Source organism: Juglans microcarpa x Juglans regia, chromosome 3D, assembly GCF_004785595.1.
Source record: "Juglans microcarpa x Juglans regia isolate MS1-56 chromosome 3D, Jm3101_v1.0, whole genome shotgun sequence".
Lineage (NCBI taxonomy): Eukaryota > Viridiplantae > Streptophyta > Magnoliopsida > Fagales > Juglandaceae > Juglans > Juglans microcarpa x Juglans regia.
In genome coordinates this window covers 34,413,863-34,434,549 of record NC_054598.1, presented here as the reverse complement: position 1 = coordinate 34,434,549, position 20,687 = coordinate 34,413,863, and the positions used below count along the sequence as shown (strand labels likewise).

Below are 20,687 nucleotides of genomic sequence, written 5' to 3'. Positions count from 1 at the left end.
TGCAAACCTTAGCTGTCTCTTGCTTCATCTCCTTCCTCTCTCTCTCTCTCTCTCCAAACCCTTTTAAATCTGCATCTTCCACACGTCTCAGACCAACCGACACACACTTCTCTCTAGCTCGTACCGTATGAGCTTGGTCAGCTCAGCAATAGCTATGGCTATGGCCATGGAAGACACCCTTGAACTTGACTGTTCAGTTTATAGCAACAACACAACAACCACCACCAGCCCTACTGAACATGACTATGGTTGTAACCGGCAAAACTGGCCTCCTATTGTTGATTGGGAGTCTCTTGCAGGGCACGACGAATTCAAGGACCTCATCGAATCGATGATGGACGATGGAGGATTGAATTTTAACCTGTTTCCGAGCGAGGTTGACGTTGTCGAAGGAGGTTCGTCCAACTCTGAATCTGCGGACATGATGGCCGTGGATGATGAAGCTAACAACGACGATTGCAAGGGTCTAAGGCTAGTCCACCTCCTGATTGCGGCGGCGGAGGCTCTAACCGGCGTTAACAAAAGCCGGGATCTGGCCCGGGTGATATTGGTTCGGCTCAAGGAGTTGGTCTCTCCCACAGATGGAACCAACATGGAAAGATTAGCGGCGTATTTCACAGAGGCCCTGCAGTGCTTGCTCGAAGGCACCGGCGGTGTTCAGTCCAAGAACCTAATCGGCAATGGACCACAGCGCGATGAACAGCACCATCAGGCGGACGTCCTCGCGGCGTTCCAGCTGCTGCAGGATATGTCACCCTACGTTAAGTTCGGCCACTTCACGGCTAACCAAGCCATTCTTGAGGCGGTGTCCCACGACAGGCGGGTACACATCGTCGACTACGACATCATGGAGGGAATCCAATGGGCCTCTCTCATGCAAGCATTGGTTTCCAGGAAGGACGGGCCCCCCGCCCCACACCTCAGGATCACCGCGATTTCGAGGGGTGGGTCCGGCAGCGGTCGACGATCGATCGGGACCATCCAGGAGACCGGTCGCCGTTTGATCGCCTTCGCGGCGTCTATCGGTCAACCTTTCTCTTTTCACCAGTGCAGGCTGGACTCGGACGAGACGTTCCGACCGTCCGCTCTGAAGTTAGTGAGAGGCGAGGCCCTGGTAGTCAACTGCATGCTGCACCTCCCCCACTTCAACCACCGGTCACCGGACTCCGTGGCTTCGTTTTTATCAGGAGCCAAGACTCTCACCCCGAGGATAGTGACGATGGTGGAAGAGGAGGTCGGACCCATTGGGGAAGGAGGATTCGTGGGCAGGTTTTTGGACACTCTCCACCACTACTCCGCCTTGTACGACTCACTCGAGGCCGGTTTCCCCATGCACAGTAGGACCCGAGCTTTGGTGGAGCGAGTCTTCTTGGGGCCCCGCATTTCCGGGTCATTAGCTCGGATCTACCGTGCTCGAGGGGACGACGACAGTAATTCGGGTGGCTCTTCGGGGGAGTGGTTGGCCACGAGTGGACTCAGGGCTGTACCCATAAGCTTTGCCAATCACTGTCAAGCGAAGCTTTTGCTGGGACTCTTCAACGACGGCTATAGGGTGGAGGAATTAGCAAATAATAAAATCGCTTTAGGGTGGAAATCTCGGCGTTTGCTGTCAGCCTCTGTCTGGACACCTTCGGACTCTGACTTGTATATTTAATTTCAGCCTTTTTTTTACCCTATTAATTCTGTGAGTTTTATATATATTCAGATTGTTCTGCGTTCCATCATCTTTAATTTACTGTGTTTTTATGTTTTCTAGCCAACACCCAGATCGATGTGGGCTTTGAACCTTCTCCAGTTCTCGTCAAGGTTTGTACGTAGTAGTGCATGCAGGACAAAAATGTGCGATGGCGGCCTGAAAAGGATATAACCATTAACCAAGCTGCACACTTTTGTCTGTTTGGTTTTATCTTTGAACAATATGTACTTATCCTATCTTTCAGATTTCGTTTTCAATATTGCATCTGTTCATGTTCATTATTTGGATTTTTAACCATGCCAAAAAAAATAAAAATTAAGTTTTCAGACTTGTGGCATCGGTTTACACGTGGATGAGAAGAGTTGAGAAATAATTGCTAATATGACTTCATATGATATGTCAGATTGTAAAATTACTTTTATTATAAAGTAAATGATCTAATGTTATTATATAAATACACATTAATTTATAGGTTTAATTTTATAAAATCTCTTCATAACTGTAACTCTCCTCAAAAAAGTTTATCCAAAAAAAAAACAAGTTGATCTTAACCAAAAAATAAATAAAATTAGCTAATAAAATGGATAAGAATAAGTACTATTGTCCTAATTTTGGGTTTGCTTCGAATTAATTAGTTATATAATTATATATGCACTTCAGTATATACCAAAATTAAAGAACATGGAATAAATGATGCCATTGTGCCACGTAGGTAAAATTATCACGGATTATAAAAACAGTTCTTTTATGTATAGTCGAGAGTTGTAACTGCGGGGGAGTCATCCTACCACGTCAGCCTATCAGTTAAAGAAATGAAAACATATGAAAATAGAAAGGACAGAGCTGCATTCAGAGCTCTTCTTCTTTGAAGGGAGGGGTCTCTCGTCTTCGTGGGTTGAAATTTTTTTCGTTGGTTATTATCGTCTTCGTGGGGTCTCTCGTCTTCTACCAATATGGCTGCAAATTATTGAGCAAGGCAAGAACAGTGTTTGTTTTCTTCACTACCTTGGGCATCATAGCATTGCTCCTACTGTTAGAAGATTCGAAACCCGTTCTCCAGTTTTCCCGTTCTTTCTCTGTAAACCAAAGATTCGAAACCCACAATATACTAACAGAAATAGCCGTAAGAATTACAGCAATCCAAGAAACCCACACCCATTTTGGGATCACACTCTTTGCTGCCCCACTAGAATAAAACGTAAACATTTTGTACACAAAATACGGTCCCACAAGACCCCTGACAATCGAATACACTGTGTAAAAGGGGGCAGATAGGAGACCATACAGTTTCGTGGCGAATACGACATCGTTCTTCCAAGCATTTACGAGCGTCCAATTGTTCTGGCACGCGCAAGTGACCTCGGCAAGGATGAGGAGCACGAGTATGGCGCAGGTACCATGAGAGACTAGGTACCGACACGTGAGGAAGGCGAAAAGTGTCACCAAGTGGTTGGCTATGAAGATGAGGTCTCTGGGGTTGAAGACGATGAAATGGAAAAGGTCCATTAAGAAGTACGCGATGCTGTAGTCGATGACTAAGTTCTAGTGCTCGGTGTTTGGAGATGCAAAATGGGGATTCTTCAAAAGACGAAGGGATGGGACGAAAACGCACCGTTTTCTATTTGACTAAAATGGTGCCGTCTCATTTTCCACATAAGCACCAACTCCCCCACGGTTATGTTCCTTGACTGTAGATAGCTTTTTTCTTATAAAAAGAATCAACTAATTAATTACCTAATTCAGATAAGATTGTTAGTTTTGATGGCGTTCATACGTACGTATGTAGTACTCTGATCCTAATATTTATGAATATCTTAACAAAATACGACTTTTGGGTTTCCTTGTGATCAAAATCTCTAGATTATGTTTTGAATGTTTTGTGCATGTACTTGAGTAGGATGCAGAATGTGTTCATGAACTTCCGTAAACTTTAAAGCATAGGATTCAAGAATCACTTTAATTTATCTCATTTCATCTCATCATTATAACTTTTCTAAATTCTCACATAAAATATAATAAATAATTTAACTTTTTCAAATCATAAAACAGTAATAATATTAAAAAATAATGTTCTAACAATATTTTACTCAACTTTTAACTTTTATCTAAAACCATCTCATCTCACTATCCAAAACTTACCTTAATTAGGTTTATTCGTAGAAATATAATAGTTTCAAATACACTGCATTATTTCTCCAACAGCACATGTTGTATTCATGTGTGCATCTCTCTCTCTCTCTCTCTCTCTCTCTCTATATATATATATATATAATGTCAAGAGACATAAACATAATCTAAGCTATAATTTTCTTGTTAAAAAAATAACTATTTATTATAAAAAATTGACTTATTTTAATAAGATATAATAGTTTTCATCACAAATATGAAGTAACTAACCATATGCATATATAAGGGTTTTTTTTTGTAGCAACTCATGTGGACCTGATTATCTTTTGATCTTTCTTTTTTTCCCAAAACAAAAAATCATTATTAATTGTTTGAAGTGTTGTAACATAAATTAAATATATTCTCTCTCACCCTCTCTTCCTCTCTCTTACGCCAAAAAAGCCTTTAGATCAAATTTTTGTCAGAGGCTTTCTCGTCCTTCTCCTCTCCTTTTCTTTTTTTTTTAATTTTTTTAATTTTTAATTTTTTTTCCTTAAGGTGAAAAAGTCAGATCTACAGTTTTCTGGCAACTCTCGAAAGACACACGCAACACAAAAATACTAGCTCACATGCTACAAATCGTTCAGAGGATAGTAGTGATTTTACGAAAATCATCGCATGTGGTCCTCACGCGCCGCTCACAATTGTGCGCGGTCCTCAAGTGTCATCCCTTCCGATAGTTTTTCCCGCCACACTTGCCGAATCACCAGAATCTCCACCATCAGATCTTTCAGATCTATTGTGGCTAAAAAGAGAAAAGATTGTGGCCTTCAAGGCCGTCATAGATTCCAAAGTCTACCGGAACTGGTCTAAATTGTAATCTGTCCTTTTTTCAATCTTGTTTTCTTTAATATTATATAGTTAAAAAAAAAAAAAAGAGTTTGTCTTTTAGACGGTTTGTCCGTAGAGGTTAAATCCTCCTTTTCTATGAGGGGTGAGCCTGAGTCTCTGTTTAAGCAGAGTGTTGTCTCTTAAACATTTGATTGTAAAGAGTATTAGCAATAGTAAAGTCTAGACCAGTCCAATAGCGTACTGGTAAAGCTCTAAATGGTTGATACGAGGATGTTTCCGCATATATTCAGTCATAGATATAAATTCTTCTTGATGAATTAATGATGGTATTTCTCCTTTAAAAAAAAAAATCATTAATCGCTCCAATCTTCTATAAAATTACTAAAGGAAAACCATCTCACCACTAAGACATGCAGCAGTTTTAATATTGTATTTTCTGAGCGAGAGAGAGAGAGAGGTCTTGGCTGTTGGCATATCCATCTCAGTCTTGCGTAAGCCTAGCGTCGTTGGGCGGGAATCACAGTGACAGTGGGAGAGATTCCTAAGAATATGCCCTATCAGGGATTTAACATGTATATTTATTTTGGACTTTTCATTGAAGTTTTTATGTATTAAATACTAGGATAGGTTGGGATGCTTTGTCCCCATATTTAGGAGGACTCGCAACATTATTATTAATTTTTAATTGATCTATTAAACCATTTTTAAATTATATGATTCCTTTTTTTTCTATATATTATGGTTTTCTTATTTGGATTGTAGTTATTTTAGGCTGCAATAATAGGTTTGATTCTGGCCGTATTTTTCAAGATTCCTAATAATTAATTAGTGCTATATATTTTTTTGGTTTAGTTGGGAGACCATAACAATACCATTATTTAATGTTACATTTATATGATCTATTTTCTCTTTATATATATAGGAGTATTTTGGAAAACATAAACTAATTATAATTTGACATTCTAAGAAAAAGCATATATATAAGCTATCTCACATTTTGAGAATCTTATTTGATTTTTGATCAAATCAAACTGATCTAGCATTATCGATCACATATATATAGAAGTAATTTTGTGTTATAAATAACATTGAAATATATAAACTAATTAAGTTATTCAATAAAAATCTAGGCCACATTTTTTAATTAATAGTACCATGAAAACATGGTGCAATGATTGATATAAATTAAATGATATATTACATATAGACTAGGTTTTTTAGTACATGATGTGAAAAGTGTGACAATTTAATCTACTATTAATCATGATCTGATCAACATTTGGAAGATATATATATATATATATATATATATATAATCAACCATATTTATCTGCAAATGGAACGACGAGCTAGATCACTTCATCAACATTGATAGAGTATCGTCTTACCAAACATCATCCCGGCCTTTAGTTATAACATTTACACGTACAGATATTATTGGTAGAATTTTAATAAAATATTTCTGAATTCATACATTGTCATTGTGCTTTGTGCTTGTAATAATATTTTTTATTATAAAAATTAATTAATTAATTAATTATAGTGCCACTATTCAAGTTTAAAAGATGTGTCAAACTGTACGTACGTCCACAATTTTGTGCTGGCTAATAAATTATGGACAAATTAATTGTCGAGGTTTAATTGGCTCGCACGCAGTTGTTGACTTGCCTTTTAAGAGTCGCGTGGTTATAGACTATGGTTACATATATAATTGACAATTTTTAATAGTTAGCTAGGGACTAGTGCCCCAAGACAATGGGGGAATTTTTCAGCATCTAAATATAATAAACATAAATATTTTTTAATTTTAAATGTTCAAATTTTTTATCTAATCATTATAATTTTTCTATACTTAAAAAAAAACACAAAAAATAATTTAATTTTTTTCAAATATCAAAACAAATATCTAACAATATTTTAGCTCTATAATATTTTTATTCAATATTTTCTCTTTCATTATCAAAATCTCATAAAACATCTTAACTTAAATCATTTCGTTACTTACTATTCATTTATCCTCTTATCTCATCTTACTATCCAAACAAAGGCATAGAAATAACAGAAATAGAAAAAGCGTGTGAAGACCGTACTTCAAATAGTTGGCATGAATAAATACAACACTTCCTCTACTTAATAACAAGTCTCACAGGCTCTATTTGGATACTACGAATATTTTAGATGATCTATAAATAGTAGTGAAATAGTAGTGAATAATAATGAAGTAATTTAAGAATATCTGAAAATAGTTGTATTTCCAAACAATCTTATAAGATCAATACCAATATTGAATGAGAATTACATATCTATACCAACTAGAAATATCTGTAATAAATTTGATGACTAACTGGTTGGATGAAGCTCACATGAAACACACAAGATACCCTAGACTTGGTCTAGTTTGCATTAGGACTAAACCAAATTCCAATTGCACGATATAAAGATTGAGATTGCATGTTTTTGAGCATGGGTATTTTACACAAATTTGCTTGACATGGATCAAAATCTCCTTACAAAGATATAAATATGTGAAGTGGGTGTTATAATATCTATTAACATAAAAAAATTCTTATTGCATACTAAGTGTTGACGTAATAAATATTATACCATCCACGTTAGGTATCTATTTTTTGTTCACTCAAAAATCTCAATTAAATCTTTTTATCTCCTCATAGAGAGATAAATATGTGAAGTGGGTCTTAAAATATCTATTGAAGTCGAAAAATTCTTATTACATACTAAGTCTTGACGGAAATAAATATTATAACATCCATGTTATGTTATGTATCTATATCTTGACGAGAATAAATATTATCCCATCTGTAAGGGGATTTTCCCGTTTATTGGTTCGTATAGGAAACCCATAAGGGATCTTTGAGGGAGGGGGAGAGAGAGAGTTCAATCAGGCCCAACAACCATCTTCTAAAAGGAATCAATGAGCCTCGACAGAGTACTCGGCCCATGAGCAAGACCAACCCAAGAAGCAACCCTCACGTGGGAAAGACGAACGGTAGGGGCAGTGGGACTTGCCGCCCTGACACTCTCGAATGATGCCTAGCTCTCTAGAACATGTACATGCAGGTGAGAGAAAGATGCGGAGAACCCTCGATCTCCTAACAGTAGGCATAAAAAGGCTTAACAATGAACCTCCACAGGATAAAGTGAGTTAGGGAGCCATGCTGCATTAATGACGTCGCTCCCAGACTCTACGCCGCATTAATGACACCACCTTAGGAGCCACACTGTATTAAAGGAATGCTGACTAGGTGAACAGTTGAAGTGACATGAACTCCCTGAGGCCTGAGGTAAGGTATGGGTTGTCCACACCCAAAAACCTAGTATAAAAGCTGCTCTCAGGTACGAAGGACTCTCTTTAATTTCTTTAAGCTCTCGCACAAACTTTTAAGGAGATATATTGACTTAAGCATCAGAGACCCCCCGGCCTCCACCAAGGCCCTCCACTCTCTGTGTTTTCTTAAGTGTGTAGGTGCAAGGACCAAGATTTAAGTTGCTGGAATCTGACCCAAAAGTATAAGAAACACGACGCTAACACCATCCATGTTATGTTATGTATCTATACTTTGTTCCCTAAAAAATCTCAATTAAATTCCAATTTAATTAATAACTCGGGAATATTATTTTGGGCTTGTTAAAGGTCTTTCGGATTTATTGACATCTCGGCCCAGAAACCAACGGAGCCTACAAAAACCAGACAAGTCCATATAGTATGTGGCACAAGCCACGCCTGGATGTACCTAACCGAAACGCTCTGAGCCCAAACCCAAATCAGTCCACAAAAAAGTCATATATTCGATGCAAAGTGGCGTGAAAACTGAAAAGATGAAATAGTTGATTCCCAACAGAGCCTGACCTCACCTCAAAAGTTCAGTGTTACTTCCTTCAATTCTTTCGTACAAAACCTTGAGGAATCCCGACTGTATATTAGGTCCACAAATCAGTCATGCATGTCCAATGCACCTGGACATTCCCTCAAATGCGCTTCAGGCACTCGACATCGTCATTTCTTTCCTTGTCAAAGCATTTGAGTGGGAGCTTCAGTGTTAGAATTGGGAGCGGAAGAGGAAGGAGCTGTGGTTACCCATCTTTCGTGCCCACCATGTCCACCGTTTCGACTGAGAAAGACACTGTTTCTACTACTAGCGAGTCGATCCAGAAGACCGCTCAGCCTTTGCAGGTATTACCCATTTTATTTTGGTTATATTTTGATTCTTTTTTTTTTTGGTCGGGTTTGAAGTACAATGGCTGTTCCCCCATTTTGTCTTTTGGTAACATAAGAATAATTTCTTCTTTGTTTTGTTGTATTTGATGTCAATTTAAAAGGAAATGGGTTCTCCGCTTTTTTCTTCGTAGCATCTGAATGTCTTTTAGGAATAAAAAAGAATTTGACCAATTTCTGTTACAATCATTGCTATCTCTAACCGGCTATGAAGCCTTTTTATTTTATTTTTTATATTCATTTCTCATTTTATCTGAATTTTTGCTTGTTTCATGAGTAGTTTTTATGCCTTTTTCTGATGAATCATATAGTCCTACGCTTTCATTAACTAATAAGATTATCAAACGAATTGAAATTATAATTGAAACAACCGAAAAGGATATATGAGTTACTATATGCTCTAAAATGGAAAATATCATAAAAAAATTATAAAAAAAGAGGAGAATCTCCCAACCCAATTATAGAAATGGAAATCGGGAATAGAATTCATTATAGGACTTATTCTTTTATAAGTTCAATAAGCGTTTGAAGTCTTATCTTTTCATAGATTCAAATCCACTTTGTTGCATGCTATAATTTTGGTTTTGTTTACTGAATCTATTCGAAGTTTGTCTTTTCATGGTGGTTGGATTGGAATTTGGAGCCTCATTTATACACATGCATCATCACGGTAGATGCCTATGAAGGTTAGGTCCACTGTGGAATTGGCGTCCTAGCGAAGCATGAAACCATATCATATATGTTATGATGTACGATAACAAAGAAGGTTGGGCTGAGCCTGACGAGATTTTAGTTGCATTAGTATTATGCTAATTCTCTATGTAGTTTACTTTATTTACTTGTATTGGACTGCCGTATGTGGTTTTCTCGTAGTTCCTGAGAGTTGGGTATTGCAGAAGATTGCCATCTCCATGTTGTACTTCGTTGGGAACTTTCAATAAAGTGACACCCCCTTTTTCTTTTTCATCAATTGTTCTATGAGTTCCCCGATGTCTTTTTTTTTTCCCCTATAAAAAACACCCGAACTATTTATGATTTTGTTTATATTTCAATGGAAACAAGTTTGCCAAGCAATGCCACTCTTCATCCTATATTTTTTCATCCCAAGTCACAGCAAGTGATGTAGCATGTTTTAAGTTGGTTCATCTTCCCCCTCTATTTTTTTCCCAAGTTTTTCTTCCCCCGTCTTTCTTGGAGGCTAGATCTACATCTACATCTCCCTACCTATCAAAACTCCACTCCACACCACCTATACCATCAAAACTGCCATCCCTCCTTCTACCACCCCCTTCTGCCATGCGCCGTCACCATCATGCGCGACTACCATGCACTGTCATCAAGCCGAGAGATCTAGCCCTTTTTTTACCAGGTTTTTTGTTCCTAGGAAATCCTTTGGCTTATTTCCCGGTTGTTTATATGTTTATCCTCTTACTTTCCTCCATCCTTTTGTTGGGAAGCTAAAACTTCTGATCTGCCGCCTTCCAGTATTCTCCAGCTGCCATGTGCCACCTCTCTTGACCATTATGCCCTTGGATACATCGTTCTACACAGTCAGATCAAACTTCCCCCATGTGTGTGCAGTCCACATGCCTCTCTATACATCGACCTTTCGGCAGTTTAGATACTTTCTCCAGGAGACAGTTTGCTGTTCCTAATTTTCCCTGAAGCAGGCTTTTGGCCTTTCTCTCTTCTCCGAGTATATGGAGGATGAGGGTGTGGGAGATTCCATTGAAGATTTTATGAAATTAAACTGCCTGTTATGATTATTATTTCCTCGGTGTTAGGGCTGTCATTGAGCCGAGCTGGTCTTTGGTTGAGCTCGAGATTTTTATATTATTTTTGTTTGAGCTTGGCTCGATGAGAAGAGCTCCTAGCTCGACCCAAAAACGAGCTCGAGCCGAGTTGGCTCGGGTTGGCTTGGTTCAAGTTATTTTTTTTTAAATAAAATTTAATAATTAAAAAATTAGAGAATTAAAAAAAATCTAAATTTAATGGAATTTTTACAACTAACAAGTAGACCCTTTATTGAATTAGAAAATTACCAAAATTTATAAATAATTAATATGTAACTAGTTGATATTTATTCATAATAACCATATATTATTTGTTTACATAAATTACTAATATTATACCCATAATATAATGGTATATATCAATATTTCATATATGGTTCATACATAGTACGTACTAGTATATGAAATGATTTAGTCCTACCGCCTAACTATGGTACAAATTATAAAAATAGTTACTATAATTTAATGACTTGAGTAATTAAATAAATAACATATAACTATGAAGTGACTAAGCATAAGTAATTAGGTTACATACTATATATTTAGGTCTTGTTTGGTTACATAGATGAGATGAGATGAGATAAAAGTTGAAAATTGAATAAAATATTGTTAGAATATAATTTTTTAATATTATTTTTGTTTTGAGATTTGAAAAAGTTGATTGTTTATTATATTTTGTGTGTGAGTTTGAGAAAGTTGTAATGATTATATGAGATGAGATGAGATGAGATGGTTTGGTTTGTATAACCAAACTAGCCCTTAGTTATAAAAGTTTCTATGCTTATATTATTAACTATTGTGAATATATATATATATATATATACTTTCATCGATGTATGAATGAGCTTTAATTGAGTCGGTTTGGGCATAAACAAGCCTTAGCCAAGTCAAGTTTATTTGGGTATGTGTCATTTTCTAACTGAGCAGGTATCTACTTTCACAAGCGAGTTTTTTTTCACAAGTTGAGTCCGATTTGAATTTAACTGAGCGAGTATTGGGTGGGCTATCAAACTGATTAGTTCATTTACAGCCCTACTCAGCGTAGCCATGGAATTTTGGCCCGGGCCATTGTCATGGTACCATTTCTCTTTGTTAATTGTATTTTTATGCATTGGATTGGTTGTAACGGAGAATTTTTCAAGGCCTCCCCACCCCCTCCTTTTAGTTTAATGAAATGCTTCCTCACAAAAAGATGTTACAAGTGGCTTCAGATGTCTATCACTACATTGACAGCCACCTAAAATGTGTCACATCAATAGGCGGGACTGAGAATGACACAATCTAGGATGAAGAAGAACATTTCTCTTTGCTTGCTAGGCATGCATTTGTTGTGGAAAATATAGAGGTTGGGAGTAAGGCTCTTCCCACTCTTAACTCCCCCATTTTAAGCGGAATTGTGAGGCCCTCTTCACTGCCATCCAACTTTTATTTTTATATGTGAGTGGAGGTTTTTTTTTTTTTTTTTTTTTTTCCTGGTATATGTTTCTGGAAAAGGAAATAGATCCAGTAGAAACTGCTACATGGTGCCATCCCCAAGTCATTTCAAATGTTAATTCAATTCTCCTGGTTGATATACATCAAATTATGATCAATTCTAAGCTATAACTCGAAATGGTCCAATATCCTTTCTCCATTTTTTCTAGGGTACTCAGTGCTTGGATTGTTGATTGAAATCCAAAGGAAATACTCCACATAACCCAACTGGAAAGATGTTTACCAGAGAAGATCTGTATTGTGTTATCAAAGGAAATCCACAGAATTCTGCAACGTTTGAAACAAGATCTGTGTTGGGTAATCAGTATGTTCTTCTGCCAATATCTGGTGGCTTATTTCTTCTTTTCCCTTTTGTGAAAACCTTTACAACTTTTTTAGTTATTAGTAATAACTAAACCGGTAAAAAAAAAATCCGGTGAACCGGTTAACCGGACTAGACCGGTACTGGTTTCATTTTTCTCAAAACGGTCAAAATCAGTCCGGTTTTAGTTTTCCTTTTTCTAACATCGGACCAGACCAGTTCATATATATATTTTTTAATTTTTTATATTGTATAAAATATTTTTTACATGATTTTTTATATTATATATAATATATATAATTATATATAAAATAATTTTTTATTATATTAATATAATATTAAATTTTAAAATCCTATATCACTATAGTCTATTGTATTAATAGTTATACTATTTCACTATATATTATAATATATTATAATATATCACTATATTATATATTATAATATATCACTATAGTCTATAATACAATTATAATATATATTATAATATACTACAATATATTATCACGATATTATTATATATTTTTTTTTATAAGTGTAAGTATATTATAAATAAAAGAATAGGCAAAAGCCACGTTCAGTACAAAGAATGTCCTAATTAAGTAGGAGCATTAGAAACAAGGAAAGCATGGAAATCTTGGCCATTATAGTTAACAGCACTGGCCCAAGTACAAAGAGTTCTAAAAAAGAAAGCTTTAAGTTCCTCTATTGATCTTTCTTTGTCCTCAAACGTTCGTTCATTGCGTTCTTGCCATAAACACCACATAACGCAAATAGGCAACATCTTCCATACAGCCTTGATCTGTTGGTTACCTCTTAGATCTGTCCAACTAGCCAACATCTCCACTACAGACTCGGGCATAACCCACCCCAATCCTAGTCTTTTGAATACTTCATTCCAAATCTCTCGAGTTATATCACAATGTAGTAGAAGGTGATCGACAAATTCACCCTCGTTCCTGCACATGCAGCACCAATCTGCGATGATCACCCCTCGTCTTCTCAAATTATCCGTTGTGAGGATCGTACCCAAAGAAGCTGTCCACACAAAAAACACTGCTTTGAGAGGCGCCTGGTGTCTCCAAATCCTTTTCCAAGGGAACTGAGTTGGAGGTTCTTGAGACAGCGATTTATAATACGAGCGAACCGAAAATAAGCCTTTTCCCCTATGTTTCCACCACAACCTATCAGCTTGATGATTACTGCATTTGAGTGAATACAAGTGGCTGAAAAGAGCTGCAAAACTGTCAACTTCCCAATCATGTGCCGCCCGGCTAAAATTAATGTTCCATTGTATTTGTTCCCCCACTAACACCATAACTTCCGCCACAGAGACGTCATTGTCACTTGCCACCCTAAAAAGAACAGGAAATAGATCCTTTAAAGCACCATTACCACTCCAAATATCATACCAAACTTTGATCCTAGTCCCATCTCCAAGACAAAATCTTGTGTGCCTGACAAAGACCCCCCATCCTTTTCTTATACGTTTCCACAAACCCACACCATAAGCCCCACTCACTTCATTGGTACACCATCCCCCCATAATTCTCCATATTTACTCTCAATCACCAGTTTCCACAAAGCCTCAGGTTCTTTATGATATCTCCACAACCATTTCTCAAGTAGCGCCCAATTAAAGATTCTTAAATTTCTAATGCCCAAACCACCAGAAGAGATAGGTCTGCATACTTTTTCCCATCTGACTAGGTGGAATTTAAACTCTTCACCCAATCCTCCCCACAGGAAATCTCGTTGAAGTTTCTCAATGCGAACCGCCACACTTGCTGGGATAGGGAATAAGGACAAAAAATAGGTTGGTAAGTTAGATAACGTACTCTTTGTCAAGGTAATCCTACCACCTTTAGACAAGTACAATCTCTTCCATCCTGCTAATTGACGCTATACTTTCTCAATCACTGTATCCCATATAGAAGCCGCTCGCGAGGCGGCCCCCAATGAAAGCCCAAGGTATGTCATAGGGAGTGAAGCAATCTTACACCCCAAAGTATTAGCCAATTGTCTTAGTCGTTGTACACCTCCGATAGGTACCATCTCTGATTTATCCAAATTCACTTTCAACCCTGAAACTGCTTCAAAACAAAGGAGGGCCTTTAAAACACAAATCTGATTGATATCTGCCTCACAGAAGATAAGTGTATCATCTGCAAACAATAAATGCGAAATATTAATAAGTCCCCCTCCCGGGGATCCTATCGAATAACCACTCACACACCCATTTGCAACCAGGGCTGAGGTCATTCTGCTCAAAGCCTCCATTACAATAACAAACAGAAGTAGTGACAACGGATCTCCTTGTCTAAGGCCTCGTGTACTGTTAAAAAAACCCGTTGGACTTCCATTTATCAGAACTAAAAATTTTGCCGTAGATATACACCAACGGATCCACGATCTCCATCTTTCCCCAAAACCACACCTCCTTAGGAGATCAAGCAAAAAATCCCAATTAACATGGTCATATGCTTTCTCCATGTCTAGTTTTCAAATAACCCCAACACTACCAGCTTTCAGTCTGCTGTCCAGACATTCATATGCGATAAGGACCGCATCTAAGATCTGTCATGATATTATTATATATCATATATACTATATAATATACCGGAAAAACCGGACCGGAACCGGTAAAATCGGAAGTACTAGTTTAGGGGTGTAATCGGTGCGGTATCGGTTCTTCAAATCTCAAAACCATTATATACTGGTTCAATTCTAAAATATGTCCAAAATAGGACCGAACCAGACCCGTTACACCCCTAATTATTACCATTCTTTAATTTTGCCTCTCACTGTATTAGCTCCAGAAGCTTTTGACATCTATGTAATGCAAATGCATGTCCACTTTCATGCATATAAACATCACATGTGCATGCAAACATAGAAGCATGTGACAAATATGAGTTTTTGTCCATTGGAAGTGAGATAGCCTGGCCCCTTTCTTTTCAAACTTTGGTTAGTGCCTTGTTAATGTCTAGACCTCCTATGCAGTTTTCCCTTCTCTTAAAACAATGAATTGCTAGTCATTATTTTTATTGTGTCAACTATTGTTTGACAGGTTGCGAAGCGCTTGGAGAAGTTCAAAACGACGATTTTCACTCAAATGAGTAATCTTGCCATCAAGCATGGGGCAATAAACCTTGGTCAAGGCTTTCCCAACTTTGATGGCCCTGAGTTTGTAAAGGAAGCAGCAATTCAAGCCATCAAGGATGGAAAAAACCAATATGCTCGTGGATATGGGGTCCCAGAATTAAACAATGCCATTGCTGAACGGTTCAAGAAAGATACTGGACTTTCAGTTGACCCTGAGAAGGAAGTTACAGTTACCTCTGGGTGCACAGAGGCGATTGCTGCTACTATTCTGGGGTTGATAAATCCCGGTGATGAGGTGATCCTCTTTGCTCCTTTTTATGATTCATATGAAGCTACTCTCTCCATGGCTGGTGCCAATGTCAAATGTGTAACATTGCGCCCTCCAGATTTTGCTGTCCCCATCAATGAACTGAAGTCCGCTATCTCGAAGAATACACGTGCAGTACTTATAAATACTCCACATAACCCAACTGGAAAGATGTTCACCAGAGAAGAACTGAATGTGATTGCATCTCTCTGCATTGAAAATGATGTTTTGGTTTTCACCGATGAAGTTTATGATAAGTTGGCTTTTGAAATGGATCACATTTCCATGGCATCTCTTCCTGGAATGTTTGAGCGTACAGTCACCATGAATTCCTTGGGGAAGACGTTCTCCTTGACAGGATGGAAAATTGGATGGGCAATAGCTCCCCCGCATTTGACATGGGGAGTGCGGCAGGCACATGCTTTCCTCACTTTTGCTACTTCCACTCCAATGCAGTGGGCAACATCAGTAGCACTTAGAGCGCCAGACTCTTACTATAAGGAGCTCAAGAGAGACTACATGACAAAGAAAGCAATTTTAGTGGAGGGATTGGAGGCTGTCGGTTTCAAGGTATTTCCATCAAGTGGGACCTACTTTGTGGTTGTAGATCATACCCCTTTTGGGCTGGAAAATGATATTGCTTTTTGCGAGTATCTGATCGCGGAAGTTGGGGTTGTAGCAATTCCGACTAGCGTATTTTACTTGAACCCTGAAGATGGAAAGAATCTAGTTCGATTTACGTTCTGCAAGGACGAGGAAACTCTGAAGGCTGCAGTTAAGAGGATGAAGGAGAAGTTGATGAGAAAGTGATCCAACTGCATGATCACATGGATTTCATTAGTTAGTGAGATGGTAACGTTCGTGTTGCAATGTTAAGCATTTGAGGTTGAATTTATCCTTCCTTTTACCTAATTGAAGACAGTTTTTTCTGAACTTTCACATGGATTTCCTTCTGCTACTCTGCTAGAAGAGTAGAAGTAGATTAGTATCACTACGAACCTAGATAGTCATTAAATTATGATTGTCTGGTCATGTGGATCCTTTCTTATCATTGCCTCTTATTGCAAACCTTCCATTGTTTTGATGAAGATGCCTTTTATTCACATTCTACGCCTACGCCTTTGTTCCTAATACATTCATTACTCTTGTAGATTTTACGGTGTTGGGTCAACAAGCATCCTTTCTTTTCATTGCCCCTCTATGTGTGTGCGCGTGTTATAACTACACAGTTCCTGCTAATATATTGTCGTATGTTCTAATAGAACACATTTGACTTTGGTATTTTGAGTTGCCACAACAAGAACTCAGTAATTGTGTTGTATCTGTGGTTATTGGTGTGTTGTGAATTTCATACACAAGCTGTTTATTATTAGGCTCCCTTATCATGTTTCCTCCGTAAAGGGGGACATTACCAAACAAACAGCATTGAGAAACAGAAGGAGAGGGGAAAGGGAAAAGATGCTTCTTTCCTCTTAAAAATCATCCCCCACCCTCGTTTGAATGTAGAAATTTAAGAGCTTGGGGGTCGGTGGAAGATCAAGGGGGGATTCCAGCCTATGGGATGCCAATGCTTGTTCTTGGCTCTATGCCAACTTTCTCCCCTCTACTGGTGCACACTGGAGCCATGAGTTGCAGCTTTTACCAAATGATCCTGCTTTTTTATTGCCATAACCTGAGCTCCCGCTGCCATTGAGCAAATGCTCAAAAATAAGATCTGCTTGGTTAGATTTGATATCTTTAATTTCCTTCTTTGGTGCCGCTTTGCTAACACCCAAAAGTCGTCTCATTAGGATGTACCTAGCTCACCTCTACTTCAACTAACACTTTGGGCAGTGATCCAACCCCATGCAGGAATTTGGTTCACGTCTATCATCATGGTCCCAAGATGAACTCAAACAATTCATGTAATGAGAACTAACTTTGATATGATCGGCATCTCTAGTTTATTAATATCAAAAGATCGAATGATAAAAATCTCTGGTGGCGACTTAAGTACTCCTTGGAAGGGGGATCGATCTCTATCTCACATTGTACAAGTAGACAACATCGAGATAAGATAGATCCAAGCTTTACGTATAGAAACCGGTACCAATGGCGCAACCTCAACAACTATCCCTTAGATCATTTCCCAAATTTCTTGATGCTCATAATCAACGGCTTCTTGCTGCATAACACAATAAACTTTATTTTGAAGTATGATCATATGCTTGAGTAGTTGCATGTATTACAAATGGAGCAGAAAGCTTAAAACAGAAAATTGCAGAGTGCTAAAGAAACTTCTTCTCATATATCTTGTAGTGTAATGATCTAAAGTATAGTACGTCTCACTATTTATAGACATAGTCCAAAGAATAGAAGAAAATGAAAAATACATAATAAAATAAAAAGAATCTGTAAATATATACAGCTCATCATAACAACCATGCAGCTAAAAGGAATATTTCTGTTTTAGCCTTGATCACATTCTTCCCACGTTCTTTCTGTAATGCCTTTGTCTGTTGGAACCGTAGGTATTGGTGGTCTTTCATCTAGTAATTTCAACATCCCTTTTCAAGATGGAGAGTATATGTTGACTACTCCCATCTTGGACATGAGCCTAGTGAAGGCAGGAGAGTGTAGTGACTTGGTGAGTAAGTCTGCTAGTTGGAGATGAGAGGGAACATGAGCAGTTGTCACTTGGCCTTCTGCAATTTTGTCTCGGACTAGATGACAATCTCGTTCGATGTGTTTAGTTCGCTTGTGAAATATGGGATTTGCAGCAATGTGTATGGCGGCCAGATTATCACAACACAAGGTGGATGGTTTTGAAATGATGATATGCAGATCCTTAAGGAAATACCTAATCCACGTTAATTCACATACCACGCCTGCCATAACTCTATACTCGGATTCGACTGATGACCTGGAGACAATAGTTTGCTTCTTTGATTTCCAGAAAACAAGTGAGTTGCCTATAAAGATACAAAAACCAGTGGTTGATCGCCTTGTGTTTGGACAGCTTGCCCAACTTACATCTGAGTATGCCTGTAGTTCCATTTTGGAGTTTGCAGAGAAAAATATCCCTTGTCCAGGTGTTTTCTTTATATATCGAATGATCTTGAGGACTGCATTATAGTGAGGCACAAGTGGTGCTTCCATGAATTGACTTAGGAGATGTACACTGTGGCTCAGATCATGCCGAGTGTTAGTGAGATAAAGTAGTTTTCCAACTAGTTTGCGGTATAGAGATGGATCATTGAACAGAGCACCTTCATCCTTTCGAAGCTTCACATTTGGTTCCATAGGCAAGTTGGATGGCTTTGAAGCTAATAATCTTCTTTCTAATAGAATATCCAATGCATATTTGCGTTGACAGAGCTGTATTCCCCCTTTTGTGCGTGCTACTTCCATCCCAAGAAAATACTTGAGGCTTCCGTGGTCTTTGATTTTGAATTTGGATTCCAAGAAATTTTTTACAGCAGCGGTAGCTTGGTCACTTGAGCTCATTAGTACTATGTCATCAACATAGACAAGCAGAGCTGTAAAACTTGTTTCTGTTGACTTAATGAACAAACTGTAATCGGCTTTTGATTGTACAAATCCAAATTCGATCAATGAAGAGGTGAGCTTGGCATTCCACTGTCTTGATGCTTGCTTTAAGCCATAGAGGCTTTTCTGCAACTTACACACTTTGCTTGAGGCAGCATATGGATGACCTGGTGGTGGACGCATGTAGATCTCTTCCTCAAGCTCCCCATAGAGAAAAGCGTTGTTTACATCTAGTTGCTAGAGGTCCCATCCTTTGATTGCTGCAATTGCAAGGAGGATACGAATGGATATTATCTTTGCAACGGGGGAAAAAGTATCATTGAAGTCTATCCCTTCTCGTTGAGTAAATCCCTTTGCAACCAATCGAGCCTTAGCTCTTTCTATTGTCCCATCCGATTTGAACTTATATTTGTAAACCCACTTACAGTCAATTGGTTTCTTCTCAGGAGGTAGGTCTTCAATGGTCCAAATCTCATTACTTTCGAGCGCATCCAATTCCTGCTTCATTGCTTTGCACCAAGTTGGGTCTTGAATGGCTTGGTCATAACAGGAAGGTTCGGTGTGCAAGGAAATTGAAGTAGTGAAGGCTTTAAAATTTTGTGAAAGAAAATCATATGACAGAGATGCAGACAGAGGAAATAATACCTTTGATTTTCCTGAAGTGGATTTTTGTAGAGGACCTTGTAGCTTGGATGTCGATTGTGAGGAGTTGAGTGCAACAGCTTGTTGACAATGAAATTTTTGTAAATATGCAGGTGTTTTTTGAACTCTATTAGACCTTCATGGAATGACTGGAGGGGAAGTGTCATGAGGAAGAATATATGGCTGAGTTTCTTGCATATCGATGGAGGTTAGGTTGTTCACTTCTTCGATATAAGAACGATCAAAAGAAAGCATGTAATTTTTTGTGGAATGACTGGGGCTTCTCTCAGAATTTTGTGTTGGGAAGTTGTTAGGAAAATGGACAGATATTTGTGGTGGGATTGAAGATGTGCTTGTAGATGTCTTAAGTGGAAAAATATCTTCGTGAAAAACTACATCACGTGAAATGAAGACTTGCTGAGTATTCAGATCAAGTAATTTGTATCCCATAACACCATATGGGTATCCTAGAAATAAACCTTTTTGATCCTTGGGATCAAATTTGGTTCGAGCATGGCTTAATGTTGATGCAAAAGCTAAACATCTGAAGACACGAAGGTGGGAGTATGAAGGCTGAGTTTTGTATAAAACTTCAAAAGGAGATTTATACCCAAGGTTTGGAGTTGGTG

General features: G+C 38.0%; 3 protein-coding genes across 3 annotated transcripts; 2 read left to right on the top strand and 1 right to left on the bottom strand.

Annotated features, from left to right (window-relative positions):
• LOC121256645 (protein NODULATION SIGNALING PATHWAY 2-like) lies at positions 1–1,864 on the top strand. The gene is made up of 2 exons (XM_041157487.1): positions 1–1,644; positions 1,757–1,864. The coding sequence occupies exons 1-2, from the start codon at positions 128–130 to the stop codon at positions 1,782–1,784; spliced, it is 1,545 nt and encodes a 514-aa protein (XP_041013421.1). The 5' UTR covers positions 1–127; the 3' UTR covers positions 1,785–1,864.
• Positions 1,865–2,641: 777 nt separating this feature from the next.
• LOC121255255 (TLC domain-containing protein At5g14285-like) lies at positions 2,642–4,645 on the bottom strand. Its single transcript, XM_041155530.1, has 2 exons — positions 4,562–4,645; positions 2,642–3,238 (listed from the first exon to the last, which is right to left on the bottom strand). The coding sequence occupies exons 1-2, from the start codon at positions 4,643–4,645 to the stop codon at positions 2,642–2,644; spliced, it is 681 nt and encodes a 226-aa protein (XP_041011464.1).
• A 3,827-nt stretch (positions 4,646–8,472) lies between these two features.
• LOC121256644 (probable N-succinyldiaminopimelate aminotransferase DapC) lies at positions 8,473–16,976 on the top strand. The gene is made up of 2 exons (XM_041157486.1): positions 8,473–8,846; positions 15,547–16,976. Exons 1-2 carry the CDS (start codon positions 8,613–8,615, stop codon positions 16,696–16,698), a joined length of 1,386 nt encoding a protein of 461 aa, XP_041013420.1. The 5' UTR covers positions 8,473–8,612; the 3' UTR covers positions 16,699–16,976.
• Positions 16,977–20,687: the final 3,711 nt, after the last annotated feature.

Bases quoted from the DNA above. Each gene is read 5' to 3' on its own strand.
- LOC121256645 (XM_041157487.1), top strand. From the start codon at position 128: ATGAGCTTGGTCAGCTCAGCAATAGCTATGGCTATGGCCATGGAAGAC. The intron at 1,645-1,756 runs GTATATTTAATT...TATGTTTTCTAG, and splicing joins ACACCTTCGGACTCTGACTT to CCAACACCCAGATCGATGTG.
- LOC121255255 (XM_041155530.1), bottom strand. From the start codon at position 4,645: ATGACGGCCTTGAAGGCCACAATCTTTTCTCTTTTTAGCCACAATAGA. The intron at 3,239-4,561 runs GCAAGTGTGGCG...ACCGAGCACTAG, and splicing joins GTGGAGATTCTGGTGATTCG to AACTTAGTCATCGACTACAG.
- LOC121256644 (XM_041157486.1), top strand. From the start codon at position 8,613: ATGCATGTCCAATGCACCTGGACATTCCCTCAAATGCGCTTCAGGCAC. The intron at 8,847-15,546 runs GTATTACCCATT...ATTGTTTGACAG, and splicing joins AGACCGCTCAGCCTTTGCAG to GTTGCGAAGCGCTTGGAGAA.